The following is an 18,117-nucleotide window of genomic DNA, read 5'->3' on the forward strand; positions in this document are numbered from 1 at the left end:
TACTTCTTCATCGCCATCCAGGCTGAGAGGGCCCTGAGGACGGCCTGTCGGTCAAAACACGCGGTCACAGCTTTTGTGGCAGCGAGTGCTTCTCTCTGGGCTCACTGCCACTCGGGGACACACAACTTCACTTGTGCAGAGGCTGCACAACTTTAAACATGTACAACAAGAAACAATCACCAAACTGAATCATATGCAAAGAAAACACACAAGCATGGACTACGCTTACAATCACCACACACAAAAGCACTTTAAAATCAATGGTAGAGGCCTCCTCCTAACGCGTGTCTCCCCCTACTGGTGTTTTGCACGTCGTCATCATGATGCTTTTTAAGAAGGACAAGTTAAATTCTCATACGTGTGCCACATCTGTTACCGGCCATATTGTCCCACATTATTTCGATGTGACCAGATGTCAGTCATGTTTTTTTTCTTTTCTTTTTTGTTGTTGACACGTGCTCTGTTGAACCATTGTCTGTTAAATCAGACGGCCTCTGTCGAGTGCAGCTGACACCGTATCAAGTAAGACCCGCAACGTGACGCTTCACTGGGATTAAGGCTGCGATTATTACACCAGGGTTCAGAACGGCCCTAAGTAACTGTGATTGCTATAAGGCGTTGTTGACCTGGATGTGTACTAGTCTAGTAGAGGTGTGATTGACATGAGTGTGTGTGACTAAAGCAGGGAGGGGTTGGTACACTTTCCCATAATGCATGGCTCTTTGGCTCTGTCTCCATGACTGTAGGGCCTGGGGACGGCCCAGGGCTGCAGCGTGCCTTGGCCGAACACTGTGTAGAACGTCGCTCCAAACAGGTTGATTGCAGCGGCGATATAGAAGACAGTCTGCCACTCCTCTATGGTGTTCTAAACCAAAACCACCAGTTAGACATCGTTTAGATCAGGAGGCGTTAACTTCAGAAGACTTACTCACCAGCACACATTTTAAAAGAAGCTGACAAAATCTGAAATGGTGGGAAAAGTAAAAGCACGGTTATAACACTTGTTTATCTAGTCAGAGACCTCCGTCAGAGACCTCCACTTAGTGCTGGATGGTTCTGCAGCGCTGGCCCCTCACGGCGAAGCCATGCTGCACTATGGTAGTACATTCAGATACAAAAGGACAGCAAAGAGCTTTAGCTCATTACAATAATGGTGCAACAAAAAGAGGGAACCAAGCGTGCCCTCTGCAGGCAAACTGTCAACTTGCTAATCCTGGCAGTGACCTTAAACCTATTAAGAGAGTATATTGGGCATCGTGCTGTCTGCAAGCTGTCTGCATGTTGTCTACATGATGTCTACATGTTGTCTACATGTTGTCTACATCATGTCTGCATGCTGTCTGCATGTTGTCTGCATGATGTCTGCATGATGTCTGCAAGCTGTCTACATGATGTCTGCAAGATGTCTGCATGTTGTCTACATGATGTCTACATGATGTCTGCATGTTGTCTACATGTTGTCTACATGATGTCTGCATGTTGTCTACATGTTGTCTACATGTTGTCTACATGATGTCTGCATGCTGTCTACATGATGTCTACATGATGTCTGCATGTTGTCTGCATGATGTCTGCATGATGTCTGCATGTTGTCTGCATGCTGTCTGCATGATGTCTGCATGTTGTCTGCATGCTGTCTGCATGTTGTCTGCATGTTGTCTGCATGCTGTCTGCATGTTGTCTGCATGCTGTCTGCATGCTGTCTGCATGCTGTCTGCATGTTGTCTGCATGTTGTCTACATGATGTCTGCATGTTGTCTGCATGCTGTCTGCATGCTGTCTACATGATGTCTACATGATGTCTGCATGCTGTCTGCATGCTGTCTGCATGTTGTCTGCATGCTGTCTACATGATGTCTACATGATGTCTCCATGCTGTCTGCATGTTGTCTGCATGTTGTCTGCATGCTGTCTACATGATGTCTACATGATGTCTACATGATGTCTGCATGCTGTCTGCATGCTGTCTGCATGTTGTCTGCATACTGTCTGCATGTTGTCTGCATGCTGTCTACATGATGTCTACATGATGTCTGCATGCTGTCTGCATGTTGTCTGCATGCTGTCTACATGTTGTCTACATGCTGTCTACATGATGTCTGCATGTTGTCTACATGATGTCTGCAAGATGTCTGCATGTTGTCTACATGATGTCTGCATGTTGTCTACATGTTGTCTGCATGTTGTCTACATGATGTCTGCATGATGTCTGCATGCTGTCTGCATGTTGTCTGCATGATGTCTGCATGCTGTCTGCATGTTGTCTGCATGCTGTCTGCATGTTGTCTGCATGCTGTCTACATGATGTCTACATGATGTCTGCATGCTGTCTGCATGCTGTCTGCATGCTGTCTGCATGTTGTCTGCATGCTGTCTGCATGTTGTCTACATGATGTCTGCATGCTGTCTGCATGTTGTCTGCATGATGTCTGCATGCTGTCTACATGTTGTCTGCATGTTGTCTGCATGATGTCTACATGATGTCTGCATGTTGTCTGCATGCTGTCTGCATGTTGTCTGCATGCTGTCTGCATGTTGTCTGCATGCTGTCTGCATGTTGTCTACATGATGTCTGCAAGCTGTCTGCATGCTGTCTACATGATGTCAGCAAGCTGTCTGCATGTTGTCTACATGATGTCTGCATGATGTCTGCATGTTGTCTACATGTTGTCTACATGATGTCTGCATGTTGTCTGCAAGCTGTCTGCATGTTGTCTACATGATGTCTGCATGTTGTCTGCATGTTGTCTGCATGATGTCTGCATGCTGTCTGCATGTTGTCTGCATGCTGTCTGCATGTTGTCTGCATGCTGTCTGCATGTTGTCTGCATGCTGTCTACATGATGTCTGCATGCTGTCTGCATGTTGTCTACATGATGTCTGCATGCTGTCTGCATGTTGTCTGCATGTTGTCTACATGATGTCTGCATGCTGTCTGCATGTTGTCTACATGATGTCTGCATGTTGTCTACATGATGTCTGCATGTTGTCTACATGATGTCTGCATGATGTCTGCATGATGTCTGCATGCTGTCTGCAAGCTGTCTGCATGTTGTCTGCATGATGTCTGCATGTCTGCATGCTTACTGCATGTTGTCTACATGTCTGCATGTTGTCTGCATGCTGTCTGCATGCTGTCTACATGATGTCTGCATGCTGTCTGCATGTTGTCTACATGATGTCTGCATGTTGTCTGCATGCTGTCTGCATGCTGTCTGCATGGTCTGCATGTTGTCTACATGATGTCTGCATGTTGTCTACATGATGTCTGCATGCTGTCTGCATGATGTCTACATGATGTCTGCATGTTGTCTACATGCTGTCTGCATGTTGTCTGCATGCTGTCTGCATGCTGTCTGCATGATGTCAGCAAGCTGTCTGCATGTTGTCTACATGATGTCTGCATGATGTCTGCATGTTGTCTACATGTTGTCTACATGATGTCTGCATGTTGTCTGCAAGCTGTCTGCATGTTGTCTACATGATGTCTGCATGTTGTCTGCATGTTGTCTGCATGATGTCTGCATGCTGTCTGCATGTTGTCTGCATGCTGTCTGCATGTTGTCTGCATGCTGTCTGCATGTTGTCTACATGATGTCTGCATGCTGTCTGCATGTTGTCTACATGATGTCTGCATGCTGTCTGCATGTTGTCTGCATGTTGTCTACATGATGTCTGCATGCTGTCTGCATGTTGTCTACATGATGTCTGCATGTTGTCTACATGATGTCTGCATGTTGTCTACATGATGTCTGCATGATGTCTGCATGATGTCTGCATGCTGTCTGCAAGCTGTCTGCATGTTGTCTGCATGATGTCTGCATGATGTCTGCATGCTTACTGCATGTTGTCTACATGATGTCTGCATGTTGTCTGCATGCTGTCTGCATGTTGTCTGCATGCTGTCTGCATGCTGTCTGCATGTTGTCTGCATGCTGTCTGCATGTTGTCTACATGATGTCTGCAAGCTGTCTGCATGCTGTCTACATGATGTCAGCAAGCTGTCTGCATGTTGTCTACATGATGTCTGCATGATGTCTGCATGTTGTCTACATGTTGTCTACATGATGTCTGCATGTTGTCTGCAAGCTGTCTGCATGTTGTCTACATGATGTCTGCATGTTGTCTGCATGTTGTCTGCATGATGTCTGCATGCTGTCTGCATGTTGTCTGCATGCTGTCTGCATGTTGTCTGCATGCTGTGTGCATGTTGTCTGCATGCTGTCTACATGATGTCTGCATGATGTCTGCATGATGTCTGCATGCTGTCTGCATGTTGTCTACATGATGTCTGCATGCTGTCTGCATGTTGTCTGCATGTTGTCTACATGATGTCTGCATGATGTCTGCATGTTGTCTACATGATGTCTGCATGTTGTCTACATGATGTCTGCATGTTGTCTACATGATGTCTGCATGATGTCTGCATGATGTCTGCATGCTGTCTGCATGCTGTCTGCATGTTGTCTGCATGATGTCTGCATGATGTCTGCATGCTTACTGCATGTTGTCTACATGATGTCTGCATGTTGTCTGCATGCTGTCTGCATGCTGTCTACATGATATCTGCATGCTGTCTGCATGTTGTCTACATGATGTCTGCATGTTGTCTGCATGCTGTCTGCATGCTGTCTGCATGGTCTGCATGTTGTCTACATGATGTCTGCATGTTGTCTACATGATGTCTGCATGCTGTCTGCATGTTGTCTACATGATGTCTGCATGCTGTCTGCATGTTGTCTACATGATGTTTGCATGTTGTCTGCATGTTGTCTACATGATGTCTGCATGCTGTCTGCATGTTGTCTGCATGCTGTCTGCATGCTGTCTGCATGTTGTCTGCATGTTGTCTGCATGATGTCTGCATGATGTCTGCATGTTGTCTGCATGCTGTCTGCATGCTGTCTGCATGTTGTCTGCATGTTGTCTGCATGCTGTCTACATGATGTCTGCAAGCTGTCTGCATGTTGTCTACATGATGTCTGCATGATGTCTGCATGTTGTCTACATGTTGTCTACATGATGTCTGCATGTTGTCTGCATGCTGTCTGCATGTTGTCTACATGATGTCTGCATGCTGTCTGCATGTTGTCTGCATGATGTCTGCATGTTGTCTGCATGTTGTCTACATGATGTCTGCATGTTGTCTGCATGTTGTCTACATGCTGTCTGCATGTTGTCTGCATGCTGTCTGCATGTTGTCTACATGATGTCTGCATGTTGTCTGCATGCTGTCTGCATGTTGTCTACATGATGTCTGTATGTTGTCTGCATGCTGTCTGCGTGTTGTCTGCATGCTGTCTGCATGTTGTCTGCATGACGTCTGCAGTGACCCTTTCAGTATCTGGACTGTGAGACACTGCTTCTCATTTTGGCACTGTGCTCTTGTGAAATGAGTCTGTCTATGCACATTGATAGTCCCCTCCCCCCTTTTTCTCCCCAGTTGTACTTGGCCAATTACCCCACTCTTTCAAGCTGTCCCGGTCTCTGCTCCACCCCCTCTGCCGATCTATGGAGGGCTGCAGACTACCACATGTCTCCTCCAATACATGTGGAGTCACCAGCCACTTCTTTTCACCTGACAGTGAGGAGTTTCACCAGGGGGACGTAGCACGTGGGAGGATCACGCTATTTCCCCCAGTTCCCCCTTCCCCCTGAACAGGCGCCCCGACCAACCAGAGGAGGCGCTAGTGCAGCGACCAGGACACATTCCCACAATCGGCTTCCCACCCGCAGACACAGCCAATTGTCTCTGTAGGGACGTCAGACCAAGCCAGATGTAACGCGGGGATTCGAACCGCCGATCCCATGTTAGTAGGCAATGGAATAGACCGCTATTGGTAGTTTTGATTTAAATGCCTCTCCCTTCCTGACACAAATAAAATTAGTACCAACTTTGGGTGACCTGATGATGAGCTTTTACTGTCATTGTTTCCATTTTTGTGCCATTTTGCCATCTCAAAGATTTCAAGCATTGTGGCATCAGAGCAGCCTAACGTCAGTGTTATTTTAATTTATAATGATTCCTATAATTATTTACTATCACCCCTATATATGTATATATCATTAACTTGTCCTAACAAAACAAGGTACATGCTATTGCACTGACTTTATGTTTGGCAACTGGTTTGAAAGAATAAACATGCATAACAACATGCCTGATGTGCTGCACACCAGTCAACAACAATGTAAAAGAGTTGGGGGGGTCAATGTCCAGCTACATGACCATCCAAACTGGTGTTGAAACTCAGAGGTCCTGGCCTGGACAACTCTATCTGTAACTGACTATTTGATTTCCTGACAGGCAGGCCCTAGACTGCGAGAAGAGGTAAAACGTACTCATCTGCATTAGTTCTTAGAACCGGCGTACCTCAGGGCTGCTGTCTCAGTCCCCTGTTGTTCCGTCTGTTTACACACGACTATGTTGCCAAATATGACAATGACAGCATCATTAAATTTGCAGATGACACCACAGTGATTGGACTAATAAACAACAGAGATGGGAGGGCCTATAGGAGGGAAGTGGAAGATTTAACCATATGGTGCCATAACTTCTCCCTGTCAATATCAACAAGGCAAAAGAAATCACTGTTGACTTTAGAAACATCAGAGGAAATGACATTCCTATTTCCGTCAATGGGTCATCTGTTGAAATTGTGGACAGTTTTAGATTTCTCAGTTTACACATCACAGACACCCTCACATGGTCTCTCAACACTAATGGCATCCCGGAGAAGGCACAGCAGAGACTATTTTCTGAGGCGCCTCAAGAGGTTTGGTATGAGTATCAAAATTCTTATGAACTTTTATCTCAGTAGCATGGAGAGTGTGTTGACTGGCTGTATAGTGTGGTTTCGCAACCTGACTGCTCAGGACTGCAGACTGCTGCAAAGGACTGTGAAGACAGCAGCAAAAATCATTGGCATGGAACTACCACAACTTCCTAATAGTTGTGTCAGTCTTGAACTGAACTTGAACATAAAGGGAAAAGCAGTTCTCATAAAACCAGATCAGCAGTGGAGGCTTGTTCATGCAACATAAACAGCAGAGTTTCACTCACATTTGTGGTCAAGGCTCTAGCTATGACCGGACCCACCATACCAGGAATGGTAGCAAAGGAGTTGGTGATTCCTAGCAGAATGCCAGCATATCTAAACAGAGAACACAAAGCTCAGTCAATGACCCCAAATACCCCAAAACTTTCTACACAGGGTACATCGCTTGCTGTTTATGAAGAGATGTAGAATGTAGATATTTCAGTAGATGTTAAGGAGCTTTCAGCTGGAGGACATGCAGTTGCATGTGCTCAGTGTGTACTACAGGGATTTGAATTTGTCTGTAAGTACTACTAAAGGGAATGAGCCACAAAAAAGGAGGGAAAACTAGGTGCACAATTGCAGGTTAAATGATAATGGTAATTATTTCTGGATATTGCAATCATGATTCTTAACCACAATTATAATTCCATACAATTTACAGTATAAAGTTGCTCTAATGCACTTTTAGCATCTTTTTTTTCTCTTTTTGGACCCTCCCCCCTTTTCTCCCCAATTGCACCTGGCCAATCACCCCGCTCTACGAGCCGTCCCGGTCTCTGCTCCACCCCCCCTCCTGGCGATCCGGGGAGGGCTGCAGACTACCACATGCCTCCTCCCATACATGGGGAGTCACCAGCCGCTTCTTTTCACCTGACAGTGAGGAGTTTCACCAGGGGGCATAGCACGTGGGAGGATCAAAGTATTCCCCCCCTGAACAGGCGCCCCGACCAACCGGAGGAGGCGCTAGTGCAGTGACCAGGACACATACCCACATCCAGCTTCCCACCCGCAGACACAGACAAATGTGTCTGTAGGGACGCCCGACCAAGCCGGAGAAAACATGGGGATTCGAACCGGCGACCCCTGTGTTGATAGGCAACGGAATAGACCGCCATGACCCCCGGACGCCCTACTTTTAGCATCTCGGATCAAAGTCTGGACTATTTTCAATTACTGCAAGCATTCCTAAAGAAAATCCAATATGTTTCAGTACTGCTGAGCTCTATAGTGGTAATGCAACACTGACTGTGGGGTCTTGGTGTATACATTATTCACCAGCTCTTCTTTTACTTCAACACAAAAGGAAAGTCTTCTGTTTGGGATGCCAACACAGTACAAGAAGCAGAGGTGCAATATTTGTGCTGTCAAAGTTTGCTCTCTATGTAAAGAAAAGAGTTCTCATTTATAAATAAGTATCTACCTACTACCACTACTACTACTACTACTACTACTACTACTTTCGGCTGCTCCCGTTAGGGGTCGTCACAGCGGATCATCCGTCTCCATCTCTTCCTGTCCTCTGCATCTTCCTCTGTCACACCAGCCACCTGCATGTCCTCCCTCACCACATCCATAAACCTCCTCTTTGGCCTTCCTTTTCTCCTCTTCCCTGGTAGCTCCATATTCAGCATCCTTCTCCGAATATACCCAGCATCTCTCCTCCATACATGTCCAAACCACCTCAATCTTGCCTCTCGTGCTTTGCTATTTATAAATAAGTATCTACCAATAAGTAAAAAAAAGAAATTGTAAACTTATTTTGTAACAATGACTGCTTACTAGAAAGAAAAGCAGAATTTTGGTCACTACTGAAGTTAAAGAGTCTCCCAAAGCATTCTGCTTTCAAAAAAATATGTATTTAAGGGCCAACTTTTCTGGGGTTTGGAAAAAAAGTCTAGCACTTCTGTTTGCAAGACTATTTTAAGTTGATATGTGGCTCTTTAGACGTATTCCCTTCAAATGGACTTTAAATCTTGGGAACAACTGAAAAAATACAAAAGGTGTCTGTGTGTGTGTGTGTGTTTGCCATTTCTCCACCACCAAGAATACATTCCATATATGTCAGTACTCCATTTCACCAACATGGCAGGTTAAGTGTCTTACGAGGGTGCGATGTCTAGGTGGTTGATGTTGAAACCAGAGGCAGACAGTCCACCCAGGGAGGAAGAGATGGTGAGGAAGGTCACAGCCAGGGTGTAGTTACAGCCTATGTAGCCTGCTGCCACCAGGAACACCGCTGGCCCGATCATACCTGAGGTAACACACACACACACACACACACACACACACACACACACACACACACACACACACACGTGTCATCAAACCTGTCATGGTTTTGTACCGGTCTGGGTGCTGAAACACGTCCAGGGGGCAGTGAAACAGACGTTTAACGTTGGAGTGCAGGACTTTACATATAGATGAAGGTCCGTGACATTCAAGCCCTTGCCACATGAGTTCACACAATAATGATTAAGCCTACCAGCGCCATGTCAGTGTATTTGCAGTTTACTGGAGTTTTAAATCTGCTGTCTGGGGCGTTTTACATCAGCCAGCGATGACCGCTTTGCCAGAGCTGACTTCCATGTGATGAAGGCTTTCACACGCCTCTAAGTGGCTTGCCTTCAGCGCTGTCTGCCAGAAAGCTTCCGGGCTTGGAAGCTATGGCGGGAAAACTTAAGACGCTATGGTGGGAAAACCTAAGAAGCTACGGTGGGAAAACCTAAGGCGCTATGGCAGAAAAACCTAAGAAGCTATGGCAGGAAAACCTAAGAAGCTATGGCAGGAAAACCTAAGAAGCTATGGCAGGAAAACGTAAGAAGCTATGGCAGGAAAACGTAAGAAGCTATAGTGGGAAAACCTAAGAAGCTATAGTGGGAAAACCTAAGAAGCTATGGTGGGAAAACCTAAGAAGCTATGGCAGGAAAACCTAAGAAGCTATGGCAGGAAAACCTAAGAAGCTATGGCGGGGAAACCTAAGAAGCTATGGCGGGGAAACCTAAGACACTATGGCAGGAAAACCTAAGAAGCTATGGCAGGAAAACCTAAGAAGCTATGGCAGGAAAACCTAAGAAGCTATAGTGGGAAAACCTAAGAAGCTATGGTGGGAAAACCTAAGAAGCTATGGCAGGAAAACCTAAGAAGCTATGGCAGGAAAACCTAAGAAGCTATGGCAGGAAAACCTAAGAAGCTATAGTGGGAAAACCTAAGAAGCTATAGTGGGAAAACCTAAGAAGCTATGGTGGGAAAACCTAAGAAGCTATGGTGGGAAAACCTAAGAAGCTATGGCAGGAAAACCTAAGAAGCTATGGCAGGAAAACCTAAGAAGCTATGGCAGGAAAACGTAAGAAGCTATAGTGGGAAAACCTAAGAAGCTATGGTGGGAAAACCTAAGAAGCTATGGCAGGAAAACCTAAGAAGCTATGGCAGGAAAACCTAAGAGGCTATGGCGGGGAAACCTAAGAAGCTATGGCGGGGAAACCTAAGACACTATGGCAGGAAAACCTAAGAAGCTATGGCAGGAAAACCTAAGAAGCTATGGCAGGAAAACGTAAGAAGCTATAGTGGGAAAACCTAAGAAGCTATGGTGGGAAAACCTAAGAAGCTATGGCAGGAAAACCTAAGAAGCTATGGCGGGGAAACCTAAGAAGCTATGGCGGGGAAACCTAAGACACTATGGCAGGAAAACATAAGAATAGAAAATCAAACAAAAACTTTGTTAAAAATACTGAAAATTACAACAATATGTAACTTATGTCTGTCTCTCAACACGTCCCTCACTCAAATACTCCTCTCCTCAGTGGAATAATTTGAATTTTTTTATTTTTAATTTATAGCAGAAGGTGGAAGGGCGTCGCCAGGGGGTTGTGGCTCGTATCACATGACATAGCCAAGCCTATGACAAGCCGTGGTTGTAATAACGTAGTTATAACCACAGAAGCAACACTTAGCTGAAATTCACTGCGTTGCTTATAGATTGTGGTAAAATGTTGGGAGAAGCACCAGCGTGGATGTCTCTGACTTGGATGTGTGCAAATACATTAGTATTCAGTGAAAAGAAGTTGTAGTGTTGTGTAGACCTGCAGCTGCCCAGAACCATCAGGTCTTTTACCACTGGCCTCTATGCAGTTGCACCAGAGCAGTTTCTGCATTAAGTGCCTTGCTTAAGGGCATCAATTCACACTCTGTTTCTGCCATCATCAACCACCGTTGAGTAGAGAAGAGACTTAACTGCTTTGCTCAACGACACATCAAAAGAGATGGATGTGTCCACACACCTCCTTAAGTCGCTGAATATTTAAGAATTTGAATGGAGATGGTTGGCTCATACGTATGGACGACAAGTTAAGAGTGCAACGTTTTGGAGAAAAGTAGAAAAATAATAACGATAAAAACGGTAGCAGCAACGTGAGTGCCGGCTCTAGACCAGCCCACTATCAATGTGACAAATAAAGGCTCACGTCATACTGGTTCTTCTCACCTACGATGGAGAAGGCCTTCCGGACCACCACGGTGGGGTAAAGACAGCTCTCTCTCAGGTAGTCAGCCAGCTGGCCGCCCAGCACTGCCAGCACGGCACAGCCGACGTAGGGGAAAGCCGACAGCATGCCATTCTAGGGAAGGGGTTAGCAGTCAGCCGTTTTTTAACACCTGCCAGAATAAAACTAAGTTTGCAACATAAATGTGAAAATGAAATAACTCTAGACTTATGAGAGTACACCTATGCAGAAAAGCTGAGTCCGCTTAAAATACAACATGACACACTGTGTGAACAAAAGCAGGACATTACACGTGGGCATCGACATTTCTGCAAAACAGCTTTTTCGAGGTCTAAAGCTGTTGTTGTGCACATGCTATACTGCAGTGCATCACAACGCCTCGTCTGGACAGCTGTCAGAACCATGTGACCACGTGAACACCATATGTGACTCTGAGGCTGCAGTGGACAATCTCACATAAATGCAATAGCAGTTAATTCAATTTTAAGGGGACATGGTGTCCTCATCCAGAGCACATTACAGTGACCGAGCACCTGTTTCTTTTCACAGCCACTTCAGACATGGTTTGTTGATGAACGTATTGGTTGTTTTAAGAAACCCATGACTTCTCATTGTGTGTGTGTAACCTGTTGTATGCTGAAGCCCAGTATGTCGTTCATGTAAGTGGGAAGGAGGGTGAGGAGGGTGTAGAAGGTCCAGTTGTAGGAGAAGTGGGCCACTATGATTGCCCACAGCGGCCTGGACGTCACTATGGAGCCCCAAGGGATGTATCCCACCGAGGTAGAGAGCTGGATTACACAGACAGACAGGGGTCAGAGATACAGATGGACGGTGGACAGACAGACAGACGGATAGACAAGCGAACAAGTACCAGAGACATCCACAGGAAAGGGTGGATTGATAGATGGAGGGACAGAGATATGGACACAGACAGGTAGACAGCAGTAAGAAACAGGAAGATAGGTATGTTAAGAACAATGTGTAGTCATCTTTATGTGTTGCATTACTATACAAAGGTGTCGACAGCTAATTGGTGTTTGAATCATAACTGAATTTAAGACCAAACACAATACAAATATATAATCTCTGTACATTTAATTGCCAAATGGTTTCTCACATTTCTAAGGAATGCATACGATGATTTATCACCCTATTGAATCAATACAGTACCAATACTTTTCTTTGGGGGGGGATTTTTCCCCCCTTTTTCTCCCCAATTGTACTCAGCCAATTACCCCACTCTTCTGAGCCGTCCCAGTCTCTGCTTCACCCCCTCTGCTGATCCGGGGAGGGCTGCAGACTACCACATGTCTCCTCCCATACATGTGGAGTCGCCAGCCACTTCTTTTCACCTGACAGTGAGGAGTTTCACCGGGGGGACGTAGCACGTGGGAGGATCACACTATTCCCCCCAGTTCCCCTCCCCCCTGAACAGGCGGACTGACCAGAGGAGGCGCTAGTGCAGCCACCAGGACACATACCCACATCCAGCTTCCCACCTGTAGACATGGCCAGTTGTGTCTGTAGGGCCACCCGACCAAGCCGGAGGTAATACGGGGATTCGAACTGCCGATCCCCGTGTTGGTAGGCAAGGGAGTAGACTGCTACACTACCTGGACGCCACAGTACCAATAAGATACAGTCTGCAATTACAAGTGTTTTTCGGCCCTGATGCAAAATGCAAGTTTGAGCATCAGCCGTCTGCACACAAATGTGAAATTCTAATATTGAAGTCCACTCTGGGTTAGAAAAGGTATCCCACTACATCGGCCCTATCTGGCAGGAGAGGGCTGGACAGGTCCAGGCTGTGTGTGAGGTCGTCTCTGTCTGTCTTATTCATTTAGTTAGTGGATTCAACAATGTGTTGTGCTCACATGTGGATGTGGGCTTACTAAATAACCCAGAACTACAAAACAGCTGAAAAAAAACCCTCAGTACCCATTCAGCCCTGCTTTTGATGGGGAAAAACTGACTGTCCTTTCTATTTAGTTTTGTTTAACATGACAAGGTGAACATCCATCCATGCATTATCTGAACCGCTTATCCTGCTGTCAGGGTTGCGGGGATGCTGACAATGAGAAGGAAAGCAGCCAGGACATACGAGTGGACTTTGTTAGCTGGGCAGCATGTTAGGCTTTACATCACCGACTTGAGTTGTCTACCTTGTTTAAGTCTAACATTGCATACAATTACCAATCATACTTTGCACAGGCGGGCCGCAAAATTATAAATTAAACTGAGACCCCTAAGAAATGTATTACCTCATTCTTGAGGGAGGCGGTGATGTAATGCCTCTCTCGCTCCGTAATCCGTGGATGGCTGCTGGGACTGTCAGATACAAAAGACACCCACAAAGCGAACCAGACCAGCCCCACGGCACCTGAACACACAAACTCATCTTATAGCTCACTTGTACACTGCTGGCCCTTGCAGAGGTCCCCCTGATGCATTTATCTTGCAGTAGCACTGTATTCAGACGGTAACCACTGGAGGATGTTCCTTACCACGCATCTCTTTTTCATTCGGCCTATTTGTCGATTTTTTTCATGTTATACAGAAAAGCAAGCTATTGAAACACAATAATGAATAACATTATTAATGGTGCTTTTGGTGAAACTAAAAAATAATTTTTTTCCAAATTATTTCTCCTGGGGAGGGAGCTATGATGCAGTGACTATATGACAGAAGGTTGAATCAGTTCATCTGGACACATTTATTGACAGAAACGTTTCATCATCATCTACGGGACCTCTTCGGTCTCACCTGACTGCAGGTGTCCCACCCTTATAAACAATACAGGGCCTAATGACCCACACCAACAATCGGTTTCATATGAAAATATGGGTGTGACCATTAATTACAGCGTCAATGACCATGTGTACTATTCACATTCACAAAGGATTGGGAATGTTTGCAATCACAGCATTGTATGGTGACAGATGTACTATTAGCACCCCCCAGTTCAGGGATGGTCAGTCCCTCTTCACATAGATGGCCTCTGACTCCCTGTTCAAACCAGCGTTCCTTTCTATCAAGGTTGTGCACATCCTCATCCTTGAAAGAGTGGCCACTGGCCTGTAGATGGTGTAGACTGTGGAGTCCTGGCCTGTAGATGGTATAGACTGTGGAGTCCTGGTCTGTAGATGGTGTAGACTGTGGAGTCCTGGCCTGTAGATGGTGTAGACTGTGGAGTCCTGGCCTGTAGATGGTGTAGACTGTGGAGTCCTGGTCTGTAGATGGTGTAGACTGTGGAGTCCTGGCCTGTAGATGGTGTAGACTGTGGAGTCCTGGTCTGTAGATGGTGTAGACTGTGGAGTCCTGGTCTGTAGATGGTGTAGACTGTGGAGTCCTGGTCTGACACGTTCGCTCTCCTGTGTTGTGTCATCCTCTTGGCCAGTGTCTGTTTAGTTTCCCTAATGTACAAGTCACATCAATCCTCCTGGCACTTAACAGCGTACACTGTATTGTTCTGTTTTTTTTTTTTAAATATGATTTATTTATAAGCTTTTCAACACCATAACACCATAGCATAACATAAAACACATATACATAATTTTTAAAAGAACAACAAAAAAAACTTTCAAGACAAAACAAGACAATTTGGTGACGGTAACATACTATACATACTGTGTGCTTTTTATATGGGGAAAACAGGACTCAGCCAGGAAGTACAAGATGTTGGTACAGTGCAGGGGGGGGGGCACCTAGTCAATGCAGACAGAATTCAGTTGGAGGGACCTGACATGTCCCAGGAAGGATTGCCGGATTTTATAAATTGTACATTAGAGCGATGAAGGGAGTGTTTAATTTTCTCCAACTTCACAAAGGACAGGGCATCCTTTATTCAATGGTTATGAGAGGGGGGACGGGGGCTCTTCCAGTGCATTAGAATAACACACCTCGCTAATAATGTGAGAAAAACCACGAGTTCCACAAAATAGAATGGCAACGAGTGGACAGTGAGTAGGACACCAAACAGGGCAACTAAAGGAGAGGGGTGGATGCAAGTAGATGTGATAGCTGAAAGGGAATCAAAAACTGACTTCCGAAACAAGGACAGTGCAGGACAGTGCAGCCCAGAACATGTGGATGAGATTGGCTGGTCCTGAGTGACACTTATCACAGTTTGGATCAGTTCCAGGGTAGATGCGGGCTAGTTTGCTTTTAGACCAGTGCACTCTATGAACCACCTTACACTGTAAAACCCCATGATGGGCACAATTAGACGATGTGTGGACCCGCCTCAAAACTGGCTGCCAGACCTCAAGCTCTATTTCAATATTGAGATCCTCAGACCAAGTCCTGCGTAAATGATCAGAGGACGAGGGTTGGCATGTGAGGAGAGTGTTGTATATCTTTGAAATAGTACCTTTGAGGTAAGGGCTAATATTAAGAACGGTGTCGACCAAGATGGAAGGAGGGATAGCAGGGAAGCCATGGAAGCAATTGCGAATAAAGTCTCAGATTTGCAAGTATCTGAAGAGGTGGGTCCTCTGCAGGTTAAATGCCCTGGTTAACTGATCAAAGGATGCAGATATGCCATCAACGTAAAGATTCCTCACAGAAGCAATCCCATGGTCTGCCCAGGTTGCAAAAGCCCTATCAGTGACAGAGGGAGGAAACGGAGGGTTGGTGTGTACAGGGGAGGAAAGAGATGTTGCCCGGAATCCGAAATTGACGTCTGAATTGAGTCCAAATCTTGAGACAGTTTTTAACTATTATAATACTAGAGCATGACTGAGATGGTAATGCCAGGGGGAGGCACATGAGGGTCAACAGGGAGGAGGAACTGCATGAGGCATCCTCAATCTACAACCACGGTGGGGGTTGGATTTTAGTATGACACTAGTGCAAAATACTGAGAATATTTGCAGCCCAATAGTAAAATAACAAGTTGGGTAATGCAAGACCACCCAATTCTTTTGGCTTTTGTAGGACATCTTTACGAATCCGATGATTTTTTTTCCCATATGAAATGAGAAATCAAACTATCAAGTGAGTGGAAAAAATGCTTTGGGATAAAAACAGGTATGCATTGACAGAGATATAGGAATTTGGGAAGCACATTAATTTTTATACAACTTATCTGGCCAGCAAGAGACACAAGTAATAGAGACCAGCGGTGGAAGTCTTGAGTCAGCCAAGAAAGCAAAGGGGAGAAATTACATTTAAACAAATCTGAATGGTTCCTAGTTACACAGATACCCAGATATCTAAAACTTTCCAGAGATGTCTTACATGGCAATTTTGAAAGGGGGTACACTGTAGCTGCGGCATTAATGAGCATGAGTTCACTTTTATGAAGATTTAGCTTATAACCCGAAATTTGCCCAAACTCCTTCAACAAAGCAAACACTGGGGAGATAGATCTGTCTGGATCAGAGATAAACAGTAAAAGGTCATCAGCATATAAGGCCAGTTTATGCTCATAGCCTCCCCTTAAGATGCCCTGCATCTGACTAGACCTGAGAGCAACCGCCAGTGGTTCGATGGCGACAGCGAACAGTAGCGGAGAAAGTGGGCAGCCCTGACGAGTTCCATGTTTGAGGGGAATATAATCAGAATAATCATTGTTTGTGCGGACGCAAGCTAGGGGGGCTGTATATAAAAGTTTAATCCATGAAATAAATGTATTACCAAAACCAAACCTTTTAGTGCATAAAACAGATAGGGCCAGTCCACACGGTCAAATGCCTTCTAGGCATCCATTGAAATGACCAATTCCAGGGAATCAGGATGAAGGTGAGTATAAGATATCAAATAGCCGTCTGACATTATGAAAAGACTGTCTGCCCTTAACAAACCCCGTTTGGTCTGTGGAAATAATAGTCGTCAGGACAGACTCTAGACGTGTTGCCAGCATCTTAGCTAAAAGCCTGACATCTGCACAAAGCAGAGAGATGGGCGGTAATTACTGCAAAGAAGTGGATCTTTATCCTTTTTTAGTATAAGAGAGATAACAGCTTTACGTAACGTTGGGGGGAGTCAACAGATTCTAATGAGTCATTAAGCCTATTTAGCATCAGTGGGGATAATTTATCAGAAAATCTCTTAAAAAATTCGGCGGGGAAGCCACTGGGGCCTGGGCATTTCCCATTCTGCATCAGCATTAGAGCACTTTTGAATTCACCAACTGTGAAGGGTTCATCCAACTCAGCAGATATTTCAGGATCTATGAAAGGGATGTCTAAAGACCTAAAAAAGTTTTTGTACTGGGTCTTATCAGATTTTGCTCTCAGATGTATATAATGAAGCATAAAAGTCCCTGAATTGGTTGTTGATGGTTTGAGGATTAATAGTTATTCCATCAGCAGTATTAATTTGGGTAATACGCACTGAAGATGACTGCCAAATTTGATGAGCAAGTAGTCTACTTGGTTTATCTCCAAATTCATAGTAATTATGGTGTGTTTTTAGTAGTGATTCTGTTGCCTTATTAGAGGCCAGGATGTCAAATTCAGCCTTTTTCATTAGTAATTCTTTAAAAAGATCAGAGTCAGGTGAGTCTACACACCTAGTCTGCAGTTCTGATAGAGCCTTGGACAGATTAATACTCTTTTCAGAGGTAATCTCTCTCAGTTAAGCAGCATATGCTATGATTTCTGCTTGCAGGTAGGCTTTGCATGTCTCCCAAACTGTTGTAGCAGATATGGATGGACTAACATTAGTCGAGATGAATGTGTCAATGCTATCGCTAATGATATTGATAAAATCGGGGTCTGTGAGTAGAAATGAATTAAAGCGCCAAGGGGATCCTAACAAGGATCTGCCAGGAAGCGAGATGTCAACTATGGCCGTTG

At 45.1% G+C, this 18,117-nt stretch overlaps 1 protein-coding gene across 1 annotated transcript in view; it reads right to left on the bottom strand.

Annotated features, from left to right (window-relative positions):
• Nucleotides 1–620: 620 nt before the first annotated feature.
• slc17a5 (solute carrier family 17 member 5) overlaps nucleotides 621–18,117 on the bottom strand; it is a 31,064-nt gene continuing 13,567 nt past the window's right edge. Inside the window, exons 6-11 of the mRNA XM_056292014.1 lie at nucleotides 13,579–13,697; nucleotides 11,944–12,105; nucleotides 11,299–11,431; nucleotides 8,922–9,069; nucleotides 7,061–7,151; nucleotides 621–865 (exon numbers count right to left, since the gene is read on the bottom strand). Coding sequence (XP_056147989.1) covers nucleotides 677–865; nucleotides 7,061–7,151; nucleotides 8,922–9,069; nucleotides 11,299–11,431; nucleotides 11,944–12,105; nucleotides 13,579–13,697 — 842 coding nt within the window. The 3' untranslated portion in view covers nucleotides 621–676. The remainder of the gene's footprint in view (nucleotides 866–7,060; nucleotides 7,152–8,921; nucleotides 9,070–11,298; nucleotides 11,432–11,943; nucleotides 12,106–13,578; nucleotides 13,698–18,117) is intronic.

The sequence above is a fragment of the Lampris incognitus genome, chromosome 13 (assembly GCF_029633865.1).
Source record: "Lampris incognitus isolate fLamInc1 chromosome 13, fLamInc1.hap2, whole genome shotgun sequence".
Classification (NCBI taxonomy): domain Eukaryota; kingdom Metazoa; phylum Chordata; class Actinopteri; order Lampriformes; family Lampridae; genus Lampris; species Lampris incognitus.